This window comes from Chionomys nivalis, chromosome 9, assembly GCF_950005125.1.
Source record: "Chionomys nivalis chromosome 9, mChiNiv1.1, whole genome shotgun sequence".
Taxonomy (NCBI): Eukaryota; Metazoa; Chordata; class Mammalia; order Rodentia; family Cricetidae; genus Chionomys; species Chionomys nivalis.
In genome coordinates, this window is record NC_080094.1 from 60,013,685 (window position 1) to 60,035,260 (window position 21,576).

At 37.4% G+C, this 21,576-nt stretch overlaps 1 protein-coding gene across 1 annotated transcript in view; it reads left to right on the plus strand.

Moving 5' to 3' along the window:
- Positions 1-201: 201 nt before the first annotated feature.
- Dph6 (diphthamine biosynthesis 6) overlaps positions 202-21,576 on the plus strand; it is a 114,699-nt gene continuing 93,324 nt past the window's right edge. The window contains exons 1-3 of the mRNA XM_057780837.1: positions 202-367; positions 3,643-3,737; positions 6,911-7,104. Of these exons, the coding sequence (XP_057636820.1) occupies positions 225-367; positions 3,643-3,737; positions 6,911-7,104 (432 nt within the window). The 5' untranslated portion in view covers positions 202-224. The remainder of the gene's footprint in view (positions 368-3,642; positions 3,738-6,910; positions 7,105-21,576) is intronic.

Genomic DNA, 21,576 nt, shown 5'->3' on the forward strand with positions numbered 1-21,576 from the left:
ACTTGACTTATGTCCCAGCCAAACCCAGACCCTCAAGCGGCTTAATAAGGACCTCGCCCTTTCCCCGGCAGCTTCACTGCCCTTACTTAGGTGGTTACGTTGTGCCTAAACTCCCCCCTTCCCCCCCCACATTTGGCCAGTATATCCATGTAGCGGGTAACGGGTGCTGAGACTACCTACCCTGGACGCCCGTTTGTTCAGCAAGGTGCTGAAGGGGCAGTAGGATGGTCGCGGACAGGCAGCGCAGCAGACACCCGGGTGAGGACCCGCGTGCGTCACTGGATCCGCTACGGGGCCCGGGCCTGGTGTCCGCGCCTGCCGCACGCACGCGCACTGCACCCAGCATGAGGGTCGCGGCCCTGATCAGGTAATGAGGAAGGGGGTCCATCTCCCTCCTCCCGGGCAAGGCTAGGCCCTGACTCTGCCGCTGTAGGCACCTCGGGAATGGCTTCTGAGGGAGCCGCGTGGGCGGGCCGGCGCCCCGGCCACCGGAAGAGGCGGGACGATCTGCTCCGACTGTCCCCGGCCTGCGCGCTTGCTCCCTGGCTGCCTTGGCAAAGCTGCACTGCGCTGCTGCCTGGGTCCTCAGCCCTGGGCGCATGCTCAGCACACCTGTTGGACTTTTAAATCGCTCTGAACTCTGAGGCCCGCTGTTAATGTCACTGACTTGTTTCCAGTTTTCATCCTCTGTATTTTCCATCAGTCTGAGAGGTCTTTCCTAGGCTCTCACTGGCCCAACCTTTCTCATAAATTCTCATCTCACTTCCCACATCCCGAGCTTGGCGGGGATGGCCTTAGGATCCTTAAATAGCTTATGATTGCTTATACGTGTTAAACCCCTGCATTGGAAAAACCTACTGACGAGTAATCTTCCCTCTGGGTGGAGTTGAGACTCTGCTGGTTTAGGCTAGAGTTGCCTGAACTTGTATTGGATGCAAAGAATTTGCCTTATCCACCTTTGGCAACCTAAGGATTATTCTAAAAGTAGTTTGAAATCCATAGTAAATTACAAGTCTGGATACTGTAACTGATAAGCAAACCCAGACGGATCTCTGTTTCAGTTTCTATACCTGAACATGATAATTGAAATACTAGCAATGTTAGAGACAAAGTTTGAAACCCTTAAATATTTTTGTTTCTTGAGATACAGACCCCAGTAAAGTGTAGGTTCCATTATATTGCTTCAGGCTTTCTTGTTACCACAATGAAGCATACATAGAGAGCCTTGTTTAATGCCAAGGTAAATGATGTTAGTCGATGGTGTCTTATCAGACTTTTGATAGTTCAGTGCCTCTTTAGTGACAGGAAAAAAAAATGCCGGTTCTGTTAATACCATGCCTTTTAAAGGAAATTATACTGTAATACCAATGTAATTTAATAAATTTTCTCCATAAAGTGAATAATGACGTTTTAACCATTATGATTATTTGGTGAGGAGAGATAAAAGGTGAAAGTAGGCCAGGAGGCTAGTGATTGGAATTTAGTTCACAAAAAACTCAACTGATAGAACAAGTGAAACTGGAGAGGGGGAATGGTTACTATGCTCTGTTCTCAAAATACTCAGTATTGCAGTTATCTTACATTGGTAATACGTTTCTGAGTAATGAAGTGCTATTTGAAAATTTGCCCCATTTTAAAGGACTGTATGCTAGAAGAATCCACAGAGTAAATATACCTATTTTTGTGTGTTGTATATTTCGTGATGTATATATATATATGTGTGTGTGTGTGTGTGTGTGTGTTGTGTGTATCACATGTAAATTTATTTAAATATATTTGTGTATAATGTAAATATACATTTAAGCTTCATTGTGATAAATAGTTGTATTGTGTATGTGTGTGCATGCATTGTGAATGTGTGTGTCCAACAGCAGATTTGGTATAAGTATATTTCAAGACAAAATGGAATACATTCATACATATCATTAGTTCAAGGAATTAAGTACCTCCCAGAATTTCACTGTTGAATGTAAACTTGAAGATTTATCTAGGCAGGATATTTTCAATGTATATTGAAGCATATAAACCTAAATACATTGTCGCTGAGCTTGCACTTGAACCCTTTCTCAAACAACAACAACAAGAAAAATCTGTTCTGCATGACTTACATAGTGTGCCCAGGTATTTATGGAAGATTGCTTCCAGGACCCCCAGGGAAACCCAAATCTTCAGTTGCAAAGTCCTTTGTATACAATGATTTGTACATCATTTTATGAACCTTTGTTCATCCTCCCACCATATGCTTTACTATCTTTACATGATGTGATACTGTAGAATAAAATTCTATGTTACTAGCCATTACGTTGCACCTTTTAATGAATTAACAATAAAATAAGCTATATGTTCAATAGATTATTATTAGAGGTGTCTGCCCCTAAAATATTTTTGATTTACAATTGGCTGAATTCATACATGCGAACCCCACTGCTATGGAAGGTTGGCAGAAGGGCTGACTGTACTTAGCTACTTTAGCGAATAAAGTTGTCAGCATTCATAAGATTCTTTAACCTTGAAAGCTGTTTGTTCTTTAAATACTCTGTGTTCTGCAGAACGTAGCTTGGGAAATACTTTGAAATCATATCTAAAGAGTTGACATATTTTAAACCATAAAGCTAAGTAATGATTTTGGGTGTTTCCCCTTGAATCCTCAATATATTATACAATGTTGTTGGTTTTTCTTGTTTGGGAGCAGCATAGTAATAGGTTCTGAGAGAGAAAGTTATAAAGACTTGCTTAGGAGCATATCTGAAAGGAAAGATCCTGGGCTTTCTAAAACACTCCTTTGTCCTTTGCATTCTCTCCCTCTTGAGGAGACTTACAGTGAAACTGACTAGGCAGTGATGGCTGGCATACTGATTATACTAATGTTTGACTATTGATATGTGTCAGCATTTGGATTCTCATTGTATAGACTTTAGAATCAATCATATCAGGCTCTATTACACAGTTTGGATTGAAATTTTTAATATCATTTGATGGGTATTGGTAGACAATAGTTAGGTTTCATGTAGTTGAAACAGATTAAATAATGCTTTATGTTTATGGGTGTTTTACATGCATGTGTATCTACACACCACTTGCTGACCTGGTGCTTATGGAGGCCATAATGGTATTGGATCCCCTGGAACTGGAGTTACAGATAGTTGTGAGCATTCATGTGAGTGTTTGGGATTGAAGCCAGGTCTTCTGAAAGAGCAGCCAGTGCTCTGACCACCAAACCATCTCTGTCCCCCCCACCCCAGATTTTTTTTTAATTAAGGACTTTCATCCAAGGAAGATATGGTATAAGCATTTAGCTAGGATATAGAATATCATTTTAAATAAGTTTTTATGTGCATAGCACTTTTTATCTTATGTAAAACCACTGTTACAAATATACTTTGATTAGAACTTCTGTATTGTAGACGCATGTAATTTTCTAAGTTCCTAGAAGTAGCAGCCTTAGACATTCAGATTCATGTGCTCAGTTTTCTTCCTATTTACAAATGTGTGCCATCTTATACTGTAATTGTGGTACAGTCCCTCATGGATCCTGAAAAGCAAAGTAGTGATGTGACCGATTTTAATGTCCATTGAATCTGTGTTTAATGATGATCAGGAGCCTGACATTCATATGCTTCTCTCTCCTGGCTTGTTTTTCAGTGGCGGGAAGGACAGCTGTTACAACATGATGCAGTGCATTGCCGCGGGGCATTGCATTGTTGCTTTAGCAAATCTAAGACCAGATGAAAACCAAGGTAGGGATCTGACTTTTTTGGTCCTTTCTCTAGATGACTGCAGCTCTCCTTCATTATTGCAGGTCGGTAAGAAATAGTCTGCTGCCTCACTGGCTCTTAGTTTACAATATATGAGTGCTACTGATGGAAAGGTGCCTTCCACTATGTTAGATGTAGGGAAGCCTGTAAGCCTTCCCTTTGTACTCACCATAGATGATGAGCCTCATGGGAGGGGATGTAGTATCTTAGACTTTCCTTTGAATGCCACCCAGCTCTTGGAGGCTCTGTACATCTAGTAGGTGCTTATTGACGGACTAGTGAGTACTGAACTCATTTGAATTAGCCAGTTTACTTCTGGGGGATATTTGAATAATTCTGGAAGTGATGTGGGAAGATGGAAATTGGGAGTATTTCATAAGAAGAAGGGAAACACGCTTTCAAAGGATGTGGGGTAAATCTATGCTTTAGGATTTCAGGCTGGGCTCTGCTGATGGGTGAACTAGGTTTTTAGACGTAAGGTTCCTGAGAAGGACTCTCTAGTGCTATCCTAAAGCATGAGAAGTCTCTGAAGGTGATAGGACTACTTTTGTTATGAAGGTGAAAGGACTGTGCTGCAGCTTTTATTATGAAGGTGGTATTTATTATGACGGTGATAGGACTGTGCTGCAGCTTTTATTATGAAGAAGCAGCAAAACCCTCATACAGACCGTGCTGTTACCAAAGGGGAGACCCTATCTATCCCTTGCATCAAGTTGGACAAGTGAGTCTTTTTGCCTGTCTTTAAAATTATTAGTACTAAAAAAAAAAGTTCATATGATGTTTACTGCACATATGAACTGATTTTCCTCCCTTGAATTTCTGTTGTGTCAAGCTTTCAACCTGAGCTATTTAGTGTGTAAAAGATCATTATTGTATAATCTTCCATGTGTTAATTTTGCTGAGAGAACAGTGAAACGACAAGCAAGTATATCTTTTGCACTTATTAATACAATGGAGGCCTTGATTAGAATATTGTTAGTGGTGGAAAAATTAAATGGTAAATGCAATTAGAATATTATGAATTAAAAAGCTGGGAATATCAACTTACCCTGTGTAATTGGTGTAGATCATGTTTTAAAAGTATGTAGGTAAATAAGTCTAAATAGATGAGTTTGTTGCAATTTTTCACAGACTAATATGCTCTGCGTTCCTCCAATAGAGGACAGAGTATGAATTACCTCTCAAAATGATCTCATACCATTTACATTTCATACAGAAAAGATATGGGAGAAATGATACTGAAACTAGTATTTAGTGCCATTGAAACTGTTTGGTTGTGACAGACACATATGTACATGCATGTTTTCAAATGTGGAGGGGAAGGACTAACAGTGTAAATGTCTTTCAACAACCAGGAGTACCATCACGTGCCATCTCACTTTCGCTCAACTCCCACAGCAGCGTGGCTTCTTACAAAACAATGGGTCAACAATGGACAGGGTTTGGTAGTATCGATTAAAGTCAGCAGGATGTTGGAACTGTTGAATGAGTCACCGAATGATTTTTTTTTTTTTTTTGGTACTCTTTAAATGGTCTGAAAGGAACCTCACTGAGAAATGCATGGCTCCATTGAAGAGCAAAGCTGGGTATAATATATTCTCAACGTATCATGCTTTTCACAGTATGGGTTTACAGTAGGTAATGGGCATAGTGTGCAGTTGCCATAAAATTCCCAGAGCCATCCCTTTCAGTCTGGAGTGGGAGGTTTTGTGGTGTGCTAATGCAAGTGCTTTAGGCCACAGTGGAGGCTTTGGTTTTCTTTGCTCTCACACCAGGAGCTGCTGTGTAGTTTCCACTCAGGAGGCTGCTGTGGTGAGGACTACATGGAGCCCTAACGAAAACAGATTGGGTTTTGAAGCCATTACAAGGTCTAGTAGATGTACTCATTTCAGGATGCTTCTTGCTATGAAGCTCGTTTTGTGGAATAAATTGATTGACCAATATTCTTTAGTAAAAACACATTAAAGACTCGCTAACTTGGTAGGATGGAAGATTGAAAAGTTTTAGGGTGAGCTGACTAAATCTCTGTTTCAAAGTTTAGGGTAAGGACTAGACTTACAGCAATGTGCGAATATTGTTTTGTAGGAAGCCACGCAGCTGTGGGAGTCGAGCGAAAGTGAGATGGCACGTGATGGTACTCCTGGTTGTTGAAAGACATTTACACTGTTAGTCCTTCCCCTCCACATTTGAAAACATGCATGTACCTATGTGTCTGTCACAACCAAACAGTTTCAATGGCACTAAATACTAGTTTCAGTATCATTTCTCCCATATCTTTTCTGTATGAAATGTAAATGGTATGAGATCATTTTGAGAGGAATTCATACTCTGTCCTCTATTGGAGGAAGGCAGAGCATATTAGTCTGTGAAAAATTTCAACAAACTCATCTATTTAGACTTATTTACCTACATACTTTTAAAACATATTTGACATGTAATCTCTTTCCATGTTTAAATATTAATATTTTATGGAATTTGTATTCTTGAGAATAGACTTCAGAAAATGCATCAAAGACTGCCTATCATTTTATCATATAACTATAATATATAATGAATGCTTTACTCATAATGATGTGTGTGGAAATTTGAGACAACTGGTGATTATATCATGCATTAGATTGACTTTTCCTATTTCCAAAATATGTTGGTAATTGCTCTAACAAATTGTGAATTATATGTATATGTTTTGTTGATATATTTATTATAAAACATAGCAAGTATATCTATTTTTTTCTGCCAAATATGATTTACTTACTAAGCAGATATTTATTTAAGAGAAGTTTTTATTAAAAGTCTAGATGATTTTTTGAATAACCTGAATGATTTGAATAAACTTATGTAATATAATTTCTAATTGAGTAAACTAATTAAAAATTTATTGGGTTCATTATTCTCATATTTAAGAATTGTATATAATTTTAAAAATATAAATGTAATCTTGTTACTAATTAGAAACCCTGATGATTAGAGCTGAGCTGAACTGAATTTAGCTGAGACAAATGTGCAGTGTCCATGTATTATCTCACTATAACTGCAGGGAGATACGGTACACTTTCAAGCTTAGTGTTGACTAGTCTTCAAATGAAAAAAGCTGCTTCCTAAAGCCTATTTGTTTTTACTCTGTCTTACTAATTATTTCTATTTAACTATTACAGTGGAGTCAGATGAATTGGATAGCTACATGTATCAGACAGTGGGTCACCATGCCATTGACCTGTATGCAGAAGCAATGGCTCTTCCCCTGTACCGCAGAACCATAAGAGGACGGAGCTTGGAGACAGGAAAAATGTACACCACACGGGAAGGTGATGAGGTTGAAGATCTCTATGAACTATTGAAACTCATTAAGGTATGCAGAGTGACTAACTATCCCTTTTGAACTTTGTAACTTTCATTTATTGAGTTATTTAATATTAAATAGTTCATATCTGTTCATAGCCCAGCTATTTTTTGAAAGGATATTTTTATCTTTTAGGTGGAAGGTAACAAAACATTTGCTGGCATGTCTTTATGTTAGACTGTGGAAAAGTAAGACTTTAAGTATAGATTTGCATCTAGGCTTATAACATGATTTTTTTCAACATATTGTATGTGTGTTTTGCCTGCATATATGTTTGTATAACATATGTATATCTGGTACCTACAGAGGCCAGAAAAGGGAATTTGATTTCCTGAACCGAGACTTACAGATGGCTATAAACCTCCATGTGAGTGCTGCATCCCAGCGCCTTTAACTGCTTAGCCATCTCTCAAGCACCCTCATCAAATGGTATTTCTTTTCCTTCAGGGTTTTGAAAAACAATAGCAGTCAATCTTTTTCTTTAACAGATTTTGAATCCTTACTAAACAAATTGATGAGTTCCATTTCTTTATTAGATTACAGTTTCTAGTTGCGAGAGTAAGACAAGGAACAGAAAACATGGCTGCTGTGGAAGAGTACTGTGAGAAGGAGTGAAGTGAGGCCAAGGTGACAGCAACTGCTAGCCTGCGATAGCCAGGGATGTACTGGCTGGGATGGCCAGTGAGAGCTCTCCCATAAGGTTAAGGTTACGCAGACTGGAGGCCAGAAGGAAGGCAGTCAGAGCTGAGCTTTCAATAAATTTGTCAGAATTATGAATTAATAAGGCATTATATGTATTTTTTGTTGTTGTCCGTCATTCATTCAAGAATAGTTCCAGCACAGAAAATCTTGGAGAGAAATGTGGGCTCATCTATATCCTAGATACCTCACTCAGTGAATGTACGATCATCCCTGCATGCTCATTGATAATCAGCTACTTGAGGATAGTTCAGCATTCTTCCTAAAACAAATGTTTATTCAGCCGCTGTACATATTCAGTCCACATAAGGCATCTGATGGGGGACTCAAGTCAGTGTGTACTGAATATCTCAATATTTTTACAGGGGACAGAAAAAGAGTCCCGTCCTTTCCTGCACCATTGCATTCGCTCTTTAGTTCAACCCTCTCCCAAGTGTGTAATGAACATTTCTTAATTGGAAATTTATAATATTAATCAAAATTTTATATTGGTTAACAGTTTTGATTAAGAAAAATACCAGATAGCCAAGTACATTTAAAGTAGCTTAATGAAAACAGTTCCTATTTTGTATGTCAGAACATTTTTATCCTCAAAAGAAGCACAGGAGCTGTTGTTTTGCAGTGTGCTGTTTAGTTTGACAGCATGTGAAGCGGACACTTTGCAGAGACTGGCGTTGGGAGCTGCATGCTCATTGTAACTACTGTGATTGCACAACAACGAGGAAGGAAAAGACTTGCTCTGTATGATTGTCTCTCTAGAAAGGTTGGAGATGTAAAGATGAGATCCAGATTTTGTCTTTTTACATTTGTTTTTCCAGACTCCACTGAAACTGGATGTCGACATTTCAGTATAAAACAATATTACAAAATGATGGAACGTGCACTAGAAATAATTGGGTTGCTTAAAAATCACAAATGTGGTAACTTTGAAGAAATCCTGTGATAATAACAGCCATCCAGGAAAGGGAATGATAATAAATTACTTATCAGTTTAATTAAAAGTGAGCAGATTAGTAGTAATTAAGAAGAAATCCCCTTTTTCTCCATGTTGTCTTTGGAGAAATGGATGCTTTGCCATTATCTTGATAGTAACCGTCAATTATGACATAAATTAATGCTAATGTTAAATCTTGACAACTTCTGCTTTGGAATTTCATACATGATAATTATAACTATAGTTGAAAGAGATGTTATCAAGTTGTCTGGGACTAAATAGTTTCTTTTCCTATGTAAAAATATTAATTTTACTATAGGATATTTTAAAGACATCAATATCAGTAATCCATTACTTTTATGAAAGAAATTGTATAGCTAAGCTTTTAAAGTTAAATCCATTTGTGAAACACTGGTACAAAGATTTCAGTAGAAGTCTCATAAATTCTAATGAATAATTGAGTAATTATAGAAAAAACTAACTTAGAAAGGGCTATAATTTCCAAGTTTGTCTCAACTTTCTATAAGCAAAAGAACTGCACTTTAAACTTTTGAATGTTAATGCAGTATTGAAGCACCAGGACTTCCTTTTGTTTCAATTGTTTATTCCTAACAGGTTTCTCACTTATTTCTTTTGTTACATATGTCTTTTGTTTTTATAGATTTTTCCCTTCAAATATGAGAGCTATGTTTTTCTAGGGTGAGCTTCATTTTGCAAATAATTCAATCTGTTTAAGTAGCAAAGTCCTAGGATTATAAACTCCAGGAAGGTTAGAATTACAAGTTTTCTGTTTTGTTGAAGTCAGAATCTTTCATCTCTCTTTAGTTGTTAGGTACCTGTGAGTCTCATATAGGTATCTGAAGCTATTTGCCGGGTGGTGATGGCTCTCGCCTTTAATCCGAGCACTCAGGAGGCAGAGTCAGGTGAATCTCTGAGTTGGAGTTCTGTCTGGTCTACAAGAACTAGTTACAGGACAGGAAGTTGGTTGTATGATGTCTCTTTTGTATTCTAGTATTGAAGTGTAATGTGATTCTCTTCTAGTTTAATATGGTGTAACCTTCTTTTTCTGAAACCAGTAATTTATGAATTGTGTTCAAGGTTTTTTTTATTGAAGCCTATTAAAAGATACAAATTGGCATCATTTTTTTCTATAGAATCATATTTAAGGATCTATTTTTTTCCTCTCTTTTGATTTGGCACTGTTTCTTTCTAGATATGAGGTTTCTTCCCACTATCCCCATGTTGGTGGAATGTTCCTTTTTTTTTTTTGGTTTTTCGAGACAGGGTTTCTCTGTGGTTTTGGAGCCTGTCCTGGAACTAGCTCTTGTAAACCAGGCTGGTCTCGAACTTATAGAGATCCTCTGCCTCCCAAGTGCTGGGATTAAAGGCGGCGTGCGCCACCACCGCCCGGCTTAGTGGAATGTTTCTTTATGACATTTCCAAATGGCAGATCCATTCAAAGTCTTACACTTTGAAAATGTTTGTGTTTTGCCTCACAGTTTTTGCTGAACATTAACGAATGCTTTCCTGTAAGTCTTCTATAATTGCCTAGTGATAGGATATCTCTTTGAAAGCTTGTCCCTGTTTGGTGACAGCCTTACGGCCCAAATGATAACCTTTATGTCTAGCCCACTTACAATAGAGCCTTCCTCTTCTGTCTGTACTGGACCAGGGATAGTTTGTCCTAACAGAATATAGCACTGGAAATTGACAGAAGCTGTGTTCTTCCACTTGTCTAGAGAGAGGTTGACTATGGGATATAGATATTTAATAGCCTTTGCTTTTCACTTTTTGTTTTGAAAGGGAAATAGTTAATGTCAAATATAATAGAAAAAATGGCAGAGCCAGATGACTTACAGTGTAAGGATGGTTCTGGGAAGTCCTCTTTTGTGACTTGTTTGATAATTTTCTCTTCTTGATTTTCTTCATGTCCCCCCCCACCCCACCCCGCACAAACACCCGGCACTGCCTAGTCAGAAATTACAGTTTGTAGGATGAATATTTATGTAACTTCTATTTTCCCAAATATTTTTCTTGGCTGTCATTAGTAAGGATAGATGTTCCTTGGGGACCAGAATGGGTCCTATCTGGTTTGTTGTTGTTGGTGGTGGTGTGTGTGTGGGGGGGTGGTGTGTCTGGGCACATGTGTACATGCATGTGGAGGCCAGAGGTTGATATTAGGTGTCTTTCTCAATGGCTTCTCTACCTAATTTTTTTGACACAGCACCTCTGAGTAGGCCAGGAGGTCAATAATTGGACAGAATACAGAATATCTGGCCAGCAAGCCCCAATAATCTTCCTTTTTTTGTATCCTCAGTACAAGGAATACAGGCAAGCTGCTATATCTGGGTTTGTTTGTTTTTTGGTTGGTTGGTTGGTTTTTGTTTTTGTTTTTTATCTCGTTGCTGGTAAACTGAACTCAGGCACTGCATAGGCTGCATGCTTGCCAGGAGGCCCCTTATCTACTGAGCCATGTCCCCAGCTGTGCCTTTTTGTTATTGTTTTTTTGAGAGTGCTTCTGGAATCCTTTTTATTTTTGTGTTGAGTTTTTTAAAGCAGTATTTCTCCAATAGCTAAGAACTTTCTTTATTCACTGAGCTTTCTTTTTCCTATAGATAATTTTCTTTTTCTGTAGTAGCCACATCCCTTGTATCATTCTTAAAATATAAGTACAAGATTTAAAATTCTATCTGGTGCTTCCTCACCTGTTCCTGTTTTCTTTGTTTTTTTTTTTTTTTTCTCGTGCTGTGTAAGAATAAGAGAAGAGCTGACTGTGACTACATTGGTTTTAGTTTTCCCAGCCATGGCTCAGACTTGTGAACTTGGAGTTCATGATAGTGTGGCTCCCCTGGCTCCTTCTCCCTTGTTCTTTTCCAGACAGCAGCAGATTATGCTTTCTCTACTGATTCATCAGTTATCAGTCTTTATCTTCTTTCTGATTCACGCAAGAAGTTGAGATATTCTGGCTCCGATAGATCCCTGCTGCTCTTGTTTTTGATAGATTGTACCTTTGTGTCATTTAATAGAATTTCAGCATCCAGAGCCCTGTGTTAACTTGGTTCTAATGGGACATATCTAATGTGCTTCTGACACTTGAGCATGCAGCCTCAGTCTTCCTCTTCTGACCTTACTGACACTCCTCTTGTACTCATTTGCTCATAGGCATCTCAGCTTGGCAATGACCTTAAATTCCTTATAACTTAAATATGGTTATTAATGAATAATTGCTTTCTTAAATGAATAATTTAAGAAATATTCGTTATGGGATAATTTCTTAAAAATGGAGTATTTACTGTTAAAAGTAAATTGTAAAATGCAATACAAAACCAAGGTACCTTCACCTTTGCTTTTAGAGAATATCGGTTGCTGTGTTACATTCTCTGTTGATTTATTTTTTGCCAGGGAGAAAAAGTTCTAGCCAATCACTTTATCACTTTTATTTTTATTTTTCTATTACTTTTTTCTTTTATTAAAAATAGATTTTTTTTTAATACGCTATATTCTGGTTATGGTTTCCCCTTACCCAGTTTGTCTGAGATCCTCCCTCCCTCCCCTCCTATCCTAATCCACGTCCTGTCTGTCTCTCCTTAGAAGAAAAACAGACATCCAAATAATAAAATAAAACCAGATAAGACAGAAACAGACAAATCAGAATAAGACAAAACAGACAAACAGCAGAAAAAAAAGTATGAGAAACATATAAACAGAGAGACACAGGATAGCACATACAGGAATCCCATAAAAACACAACACAGGAAGCCATAATACATATGCAAAGACTCTGTAAGGGGTAAAATACCCCGATAAAACATTATGAGCAAAGAATTTTCAGAGATGTCATTGTTTTCCTGTTGTGGGACCTACCATTAATAGTGGTTTGTATTCCCAGTGAGACTCTGTTGGGAGAACTATTTTTTCATTTACAAGTGGCTATCAATTGGAAATAGCTTCTGTGTTAGGAATGGTGCTGTGTCCAGTGCTTCTCTCAGTGCTGGAATTCCATCTGGCACAGGGCTTGCACATGCTCCCACAGTGCCTTGCGTTCATATGTGCGTCAGTCCTGCTGTGTTTAGAAGGCCTTGTTTGTTTTCTTGGTGTCCTTCATTCCCTCTGACTTGTATGATCTTGAACCTTCCCTTTCTCTTCATCAGGGTTCCTGGAGCCCTAAGGGGGAGGAATTTGCTAGCGACCTTCCTTTGAGGACAGCTGACTGTTCCAGTGTCTCCTACTCTCTCCACATCCTCTGCTGTGGCTCCTGGTTAGTTCCTATCTATTGTGGGAAGAAACTTTCCTTTCATGATTCTTTTAATGATTTATTTATTTTTGTTGTATTTGCATTAGTATTTTGCCTGCATGTATGTCTGAGGGTGTTGGATCCTCTGGAACTGGAGTCACAGAGCAGTGAGCTGCCGTGTGGGTGCTGGGAATTGAACTTCAATGTTTCAGAAGAGCAACCAGTGCTCTCAACTGCTGAGCCATCTTTCCAGTCCAGAGGAGGAAGCTTTTCTGATGATGACTGAGGAAGACACTGATCTATGAGTATATCCGAATGTCATGAGTAGTCATTTTATGGCTACGCTCCTTTATCAGAACGGTAATATTTGTTTTTGTTTTTTTTTTTTGTGCTGGGATTTTTTTTATTCCAAGTGACATATTATTATTATTATTATTATTATTATTACCATTATTATTATTACAAATTTTCACCTCCTCCCCTTTTCCCATTTCCCTCCCCCTCCCCCACTTCCCTCTTCTCCTCCCTCTTTAGTTCAAAGAGCAGTCAGGATTCCCTGACCTGTGTGAATTCCAAGGTCCTCCCCCCTCCATCCAGGTCTAGGAAGGTAAGCATCCAAACAGACTAGGTTCCCACAAAGCCAGTACATGGAGTAGAATCAAAATCCAGTGCCATTGTCCTTGGCTTCTTAGTCAGCCTGCCATGTTAGCCAGCAACTAACTAGTATCTGATTGGATTTAAGGCCCACTCCATGATATGGAGCCCATTCTGATACTGCTCAGGAGGGCAAGACCTGGGACATATAGGTCTGGAACCTAGGGAAAAACAAATATCATGGAGTGGGCCTTAAATCCAATCAGATACTAGTTAGTTGCTGCCATACATGTGTCACTATTGCCCTAGCATATCACTACAGGCAGACCATTGGATGCTGAAGAATGCTTTGGGGGTGTCATTTACCTTTCTGCTTGGTTGCTTGCAGACTCCCTTCTAGTACCATGAACACTGGTCCATATGGATAAAGGTTCTAGGCAGGTACCAACATAGCTGCTTCATGTTCAGTGAGTTGTGTATGGTTTGTCTTTAGCAATAGGGCCTTACTGTTAGTTTTTTGGAGAGTAATAATTGTCTGAAGGTTCTTATTGGCCCCTTTGGCCAACAACTCAATTACATGTGACCAATTCCTGGGACTGAAAGCTTTGTTTGGTGATCAGAGATATCCAACTGGGGCTCCATCTTCCCCGTTTAATCAATTTTAAATAAAATATAATTTGTTAAAAATACTGTAAAGGTAAGTTTAACAACAAGTGAAAATATAGGACCCAGTTAGATAATCAAATGCAGTGTTCTGTTTTATCCTGTTTTATTTTTTCTCTCTCTAGCCTCTGTTGACTATTTAGTCAGAACTCTTGCGGTTAGAAGTTAGTTCCTATTTACATTCTTTCTAGTGTAATTCTAGAAAAAGCTCTAGTCATCTTACACAGCTTAAAGAAAAATATCCAATTTTATGTCATTGTTCTTTGGCCTGACATAACATTCTCAAGCCAGTTATTGTTTCTAAAAGTTGATTTCATTTGTAAACCAATCATTTCTGGAGAAAGAAGTAGAGAAATTATTATTGAATTCTGATAATATATTCCAGGCATAAACAAATGATGAATCTTCAGTTTAGATCAGGTTCTTGCTGTTAGAAAGATGGACTATGGTAGGGGCATAAAGAGCAGCAGGTTTCCAGAATTTAATAGGTTCCAGATATGGGCAACTTTGGCAAGCATGAGAGGTGATTCTTTGACCATTTCCCTGTGTTCATGGCCTCTTTCCCACTGCATTCTTTCTTCCTTTCTTCCTTCATCCTCCTTTATGTATATTTTTTAAAATTAACCATTGGCTCCACAGCCTTGACTTTGCAATCTGATATTTTCATAATTTAGTTATTCATAATTTCCTGACTTTAATATCCTGTAAGCATAGTGAACCTAGCAAGTTGAAAACTGAAAGTTTCTATAAGAACATTTCAATTTTTGTATTACCTTCTTAGGAATTAGACCCCATCACTCATTTCAAAACCTGAGTCCCACGACCAAGCTTGAACTTTTGCTTAGCTCCTCCTTTACTTCAGTCGCTAGTATTCTTTCTTTGCAACCTGTTGATAATACTTTGACGAAGTATAAATCTGACACGTTGACTTCATTCTTGTCATGGCTGCTTGTCTGTCTGTGGTATATAGCAGTCTCCTAATGAGTCATTCACCGTGCTTTGTGTAGCTCTTCCAGCACGTTGTTGTCAGGGAGACTGTATGCATGCTTAAGACACCCACTGTTAAGACACTTAATCAGAAGTCCCTGTGTCCTATTAATCTGATCCTGTCATTCCCATATAAGCCTCTATGATAAAATTATAACCAGTAGGCACTTTAATTTCAACTTTTTTAAAAAAAAAGCAGTGACTTTAGCCTTTTTAAAAAAACATCTCATTTCTTTATTCTCCTGAAGAACTTCATCTTCATCCATTGTGAAATCTGTAATCTTCCTTATTTTTGGAGCTCTAACGGCAACTTGTCAGTTATTTAATTGTGGCCCTGAGCATGTCACTGTGATCATTTATATGGCTATACTGGCTGTTGGGCCATGAGACCTTCAGCACGATGTGCAATGCTCACTTTTTCTTTTGTGTCATAAGTACCTGGGAAAGGTTTTGGCATATGTAGGCTCATGAAGAATTGTTTTAAAGGGTAGTTAAGTCAAAAAATTATCAAATTAAATTTTTATTTCATAATTTATCTAATGTAGGAGCACTGGTATTATTTCATTATGTGATATAATCCAGTTTTTTTCTATTTTTGTCCAGAACTTAAGGGGCTTCGGCATCATGGTGAAATTTTATAAAATAAGACATCCTAGTATTTGTGGTGTAATTATTATCTGTATTAAGCGTCATCTCCAGCTGTAGTACATTTTATACAAATGCTGAGCAGAGACTTTTTCACAATATCCCTATATTAGGATACCTGCTTTGTGAGTCTTTTCACTTCAGATCTTAGGGGGAAATGGTCTAGAATCTTAAGTGACTTTGAGGTGAATCCAAAGTGTTTAAAGTGGGAGGAAAGTATAATACGGCTTTAAGATTTGTAGGGAGGACCCAGACAGTGCTGGCTAAACAGGACATAGCTCTGCCCAGATTGCTCCTGGCTCCTCAGCACTGCACAGATTCTCTCAAGCCCTGTCAGTCCCCAAGATAGTGGGGTTCCTTGGCATGATAAATGTGTTTCTAGTATTGACCCTGGTCTCTAAACAGGAAGTGTTGGCGCTGTAGTTAGCCAGTGTCGTTCCGCTCCCAGGTGCAGTGCCTTAAGACTGTGCACTATTTGGCCTGTTAAGATTGTAAATTCAGACATGTGTAAGGAAATAGAAGATGATGGATCTCTCTAGGAAGTAGAGATGGATGGTAATTTTCAGTTGTTAGAACTTCCTCATCTTATCATGGGATCAAATTTTTCTTTTGTCTTATTTTCCACACCCAGATAGGGTTTCTCTGTATAAGGCTAGGTGTCCTGGAACCCAGTCTGTAGACCAGGCTGACCTAGAACTCAAATATCCACTTTCCTCTGCCTCCTGAGTGCTGAGGTGTGTACCACCACTTCCTGGATCAGACTTTTTGTTTGTAGGTTCTTCCTAAAACTTCAACTTGAGATGCCTTCATTTTCACAAGTTGATTGTTCTCATCTGTGGACTGTCTCCACTTGGTGTTGCTGACAGTGTCTATATACTGTTTGTGAACCTTACCTCTGTATTTCTGTCGTTTTCTCATCTAGTGACCCTCTTGGAATTTACCAATTGACTTTATTTCTTGTATTTGTTTATGCTTTCCAACCTCTGGAGTCTCTGTCCCATTGACTTTTTGCCCTTTCTCTGAATGTATAACCATTATTTTCAAAGAAACCTTTTGTGGCTCTCTTCTTCTGTAATTGTGCCATCTAAGATGCTAGATTTATGTTTCTGTCCTCTAGTCTTTTTTTTTACACATGTAGTTTATCCTGTCACTATGATGTTCACAATTAAATGACTAAGAACGTATGACAGATTGATAACAGTTTCTTTATCCTTTTGTTGGTGGCCTTGCATTACATTTCAAGTAGGACTTTATTGATTGTCACACAACATAATCATAGATATTATAAAGATCTTTTTAAAAATACTGTTTTAGTTGTGTGTTTGTGTAGGGTTATGTTCATATGAGTGGGAGTTCCTATGAAGGCCAGAGGAGTTGGATCTACGTGGAGCTGGAGTTAGAAGTTGGTGTGAGCTCCCAACTTTGTATCTGGGTGTTAAACTGAGGTCTTCTGCAAAGCAGTGTTCACTCTAGCCCATAAAATGAGTGTTTTATGATGGATTTTTGTCTTTAAATTTAGAAACATTATTAGAAAAAAGATAATAAAGTGGTTGTAGGAAGCAGTTATATATTGGGTATGGTTTTTGACAAGAGATGACATAATAGAGACTTCATTCTGTATTGACATGAGAAGAAATGGAGTAATTGAAGGAAATTGTATTTGACGGTTTGTGATGTTTCCTGAAGTTTCCATTGGATACACACATACATATGTGCTATAGCTAGATCATAGGATAGTTCTACATACATTTTCGTTTTTTTATATATTTGTGCTTTGGAATTGACCCCAAGGCCATATGTATTGTGGTATATGGCTAGCTCTCTTTCACTTTTATTTTCAGACATAGCTTTACCAAGTTGCCCAGACTAACCTTTAATTCATATTGTGACCTAGGCAGGCTTTGAATTTGAAGCTCTTCTGCATCAGTCTCCTAAGTGTCTTAAGATTAATATAGACCTGCACTACTAGGGCTAGGTAATTTAAATTTTGAGTAATTTTTATATTTTTTCCACAATGTTACACTCATTTCCATCTTTATCAATAATGTACGAGAGTTCTATTTTTTCTATATCCTCACTTCAGTTTTTAGTAATAGTTATTTTTACATGGGTATAACATGTAGTTTTAATTTACATTTCTTTCATAGTTAATATATTGAACATTTTTTCATACAGTTGCTGCCTATTTTTATTTTTTTAAGAAGTATCTAGAATAGTTATTTTTAAGTTGGATTATTTGGATGATACTTTTATCAGTTTCTTATGTTCACTGGTTTTTAACCCTTTGTTGGGTGATCTATGAACAGTGGTTTCACTTATCTGATGGGTAGCCTCCTTCAGTCAATAACCGTTAAGAGGCTGGAGCAGGTGGGAGCATGACATTTTGAGTGCTCAAGAAGACTGCCAGTCAGTTCTTGCTCTCTCTTGTTCTCATGTTCCACACCTTGAGGTTGGACCCCTGTTCCAGATCCACGAGTTTTTCCCTTATAATAAAGAATAATCTTGGAATCTTTTGGAGTTAATTTGATATTATTTGACTCACACCCCACCCCCACCCCAGACATGTTCAGCTTCATTTATCCTGGCTCCTGTTTTTAATTTCACTGTTGTTTACTTTGTTGTGGAGCAACCTTATGGTATACTGTAATTCTATTAGTCTGTTGCTTTTGATATTAAAAATAACACAACAGAATAGCCTTTAATAATGTCTTGAGTATCTCCCTGTGTTCTTGTCTAGTGGTTTCTCGTTTGCTTTACTTATACTTGGATACTTTATCCATTTTAAGTTATTTATTGTCCATGCTGAAAATTGAGAGTCAAATTCAATCTCCATGTGGTTTTTTTGGTTTTCCTTGCACCATTTATTGAAGAAACTGTTTGCTCTTTCTCCAGTATGTGTTTGTGGTACCTTAAATCAGAGTCAGTAGTTTATAGATGAATGGACTTACTTCTCAGCTCTTGTTCTCATCTACAGGTCTCTTGTTTTCATGGTACTACTGAAGTCTTTCAGTTGCTGTGATTGTGTGTTGTGTTTTGTAATCAAGTGTTATGATGTGCACACATTTGACCTTCTTGTTAGATTGGTTTGGTTGTTGTTTAAGGTGGTTAGTGCTTTCATATGAAATTGAGGAACATTTTCAGTTTTTTGAAGAATACCATTGGTATTTTCATGAGAATTTAATTTATTCTATTCATTTGTTTTACCTAGTATGAACATTTAAAATATATTTTTTATAATTCATGTTTATGAGAGTTCCTTTCATTGCATTGTCTATACTCTTAAACTTTCTTCCTTCGGTGTTTTATAATTTTCATTGTAAAGATCTTTTACTTTCTTGATCAAATTTATTGCCAAGTATTTGTTATAGCTTTTGAGAATGAATATCTGTCATTATTTCTTTCTTGGAAATCTTACTATATAAAAAGGGTGCTATTTTTTATATTGATGTTTGTATCTTGTAAATGATGAATTTATCAGTTTGACAGGTTTTCTGGTAGAAATGTTAGGTTTTTGTGTATACAATATTATGCCATTTGCAGATAAGAATAATTTCACTTCTCCATTTTCATTTGTGTCTCTTTTATTTCTTACCTCTTTTTTTTTCTTAGTTGACTACCTGTTTGAGTACTACGTCTAATATATACATGCATATAATACTATCTGCATTTATGTATGCAGCTGCATGTTTATTTGTGTGTATTTACATACATATGTATTTCTTACTGTTAACAATTCTTAGAGTAAAGATTAAAAGCCACTACCCCGAAGGGTTACCCAAGGAGTGACAGACAGATAGAGTTGCAAGTTAACTTCAGAATCAACTGGTGGAGCAATGATAATGCAAGTAACAGATTAGAGAAATGCTATTCCACAGGCAAGTTCAGGTTGTGAATGAAGATTTCAGAAAGCTAGAAAGTTATGTGGGTAGTAACCAGGGAAATAGCAATCACACAAGTGAAGGGTGTATACTGCAGGGCACTAATAAAGCTCTTTGATGGTGTTTCAGTAGCAACAAGAAGTCTCTATGTTAAATGCACAGTGCAATAGCTAACTTACACAGCTTTTGCTGGATAATATTCATAGCCGAAGTCAATTATATAGTCATATATTATAAATATTGTGCTGTTAAATTTTATGACATTATGTTTTCTCCTTAATCCTGGGCAGCATGGTTTACAATCTGCTTCATATCATTCTGGATTCATTGACTGAAGTTAAAGTTAATTTTTATCTTGATAGTTCTTTTAATTGGATATTTAACAATCTCTTATTAAAACTTTGTGAAATATACATCACCTAAAATGTTTTGACTTTGCTTCCTAAAAATAAATTCTGTAAATTCTCAAAAAGATACAAAGTGATTGATAATAATGTATTTTATCATAATTGCATTCCCATGGAGATACATAGTTCAAATTACTGTTGTAACTACATATAAAAGTTATTCACAGTCAAATAAGCAAAATAAGGAGTCAACAGGTTTTGTAGCCCTTGGGCATGATAGCAGATAGGAACTGGCTTTCTGGCTGTAAGGGAAATATTGCCTTTGTGCTGTGTTTGTGATGTCTCTCCCTTGGTTTACTGTGCACAATTTATTCTACAAAATCCTGTGAAGTCCACTTTTCCTAAGTGTGTCTGGTCACATTGCTCTCTTCAGTAGAAATCATCTTTACTACTGTGATGGTTAAGATCCCTGCAAAACAACTTCTAATTATCTTTCATCTCTAGCTATATTCCCAATATGGACTTTCTATTCTTCCTATTGTTTATTTACGGTTGTAACTTGAAAATTTGAAGTTGTATTATATTTTTTCTCATGAGTCCTAGTCTAGAATAGATACTATATTGAACTCTGTTCCTCTTGAATTCAGTCATTTTGTCTGCAAAATATGGACCCATCTTTCCTTCTGTCTTGTTTCTCTGTTTTGAGAACATGTATAAATGCCTCTTTAAATTTTTTTGTTCTTTAATGTATATGGATATTTTGCCTCCATATATGCCCTTCAACAGTGTGTTTATGAAGTACCTGTGGACAAAGTAGGATCCTCTAGAACTGTTGTCAGATTGTTGTGAGCTGCCATGTGGGTGCTGGGAATTAAACCACAGTCTGTTAGATTAGCTAGGGCCCTTAACCACTGAGCCGTCTCTCTAACTCCATGATGACTCCTGAAGTTTCTAAAGCAAAGGAGCTACGTTAATTAGGTTCCACTTTCCGTTATCCCTTCACGTTCATGTCAGTCTCGGGTCTTTCTTCTCTTTTATTCCTTAGCTCCCAAAATGATCCATTAAAGTTCTGTAGAGTTATTTTGTTCCATTGCATACAGAGTTCCACTGGAATAGTAATATTTAATAGCTATTGTAAGGGAACACCAAGAAAAATGCAAGTATTGTTATATTTAGTAATGTTATGCACAGGAGAAAAGAGTGATAGCTATGTGGAAGAATTAGATTTATTTATACTATAGTTTGGGGTGAATTTATCCTTATCAATTCATTGCCTATGGGTTTTATCCCTCTGGAGTCTTCTTTAAGTTCTTTCAGTGTGTAATTCAGCTTTCTAAGAACTATGAAATTGTTTCCTCTCAAGTGTTCTATGTGAGTAGACTCACGATTGGACTCTTTTCACTGGACATACAGAGGGTTGAACCTAAAGATGGCAAAGGTCATAATTTAATGCTTTTTTTTCATTGAACTTTATTTTGTCATGTTCTTTTAGATCAATAT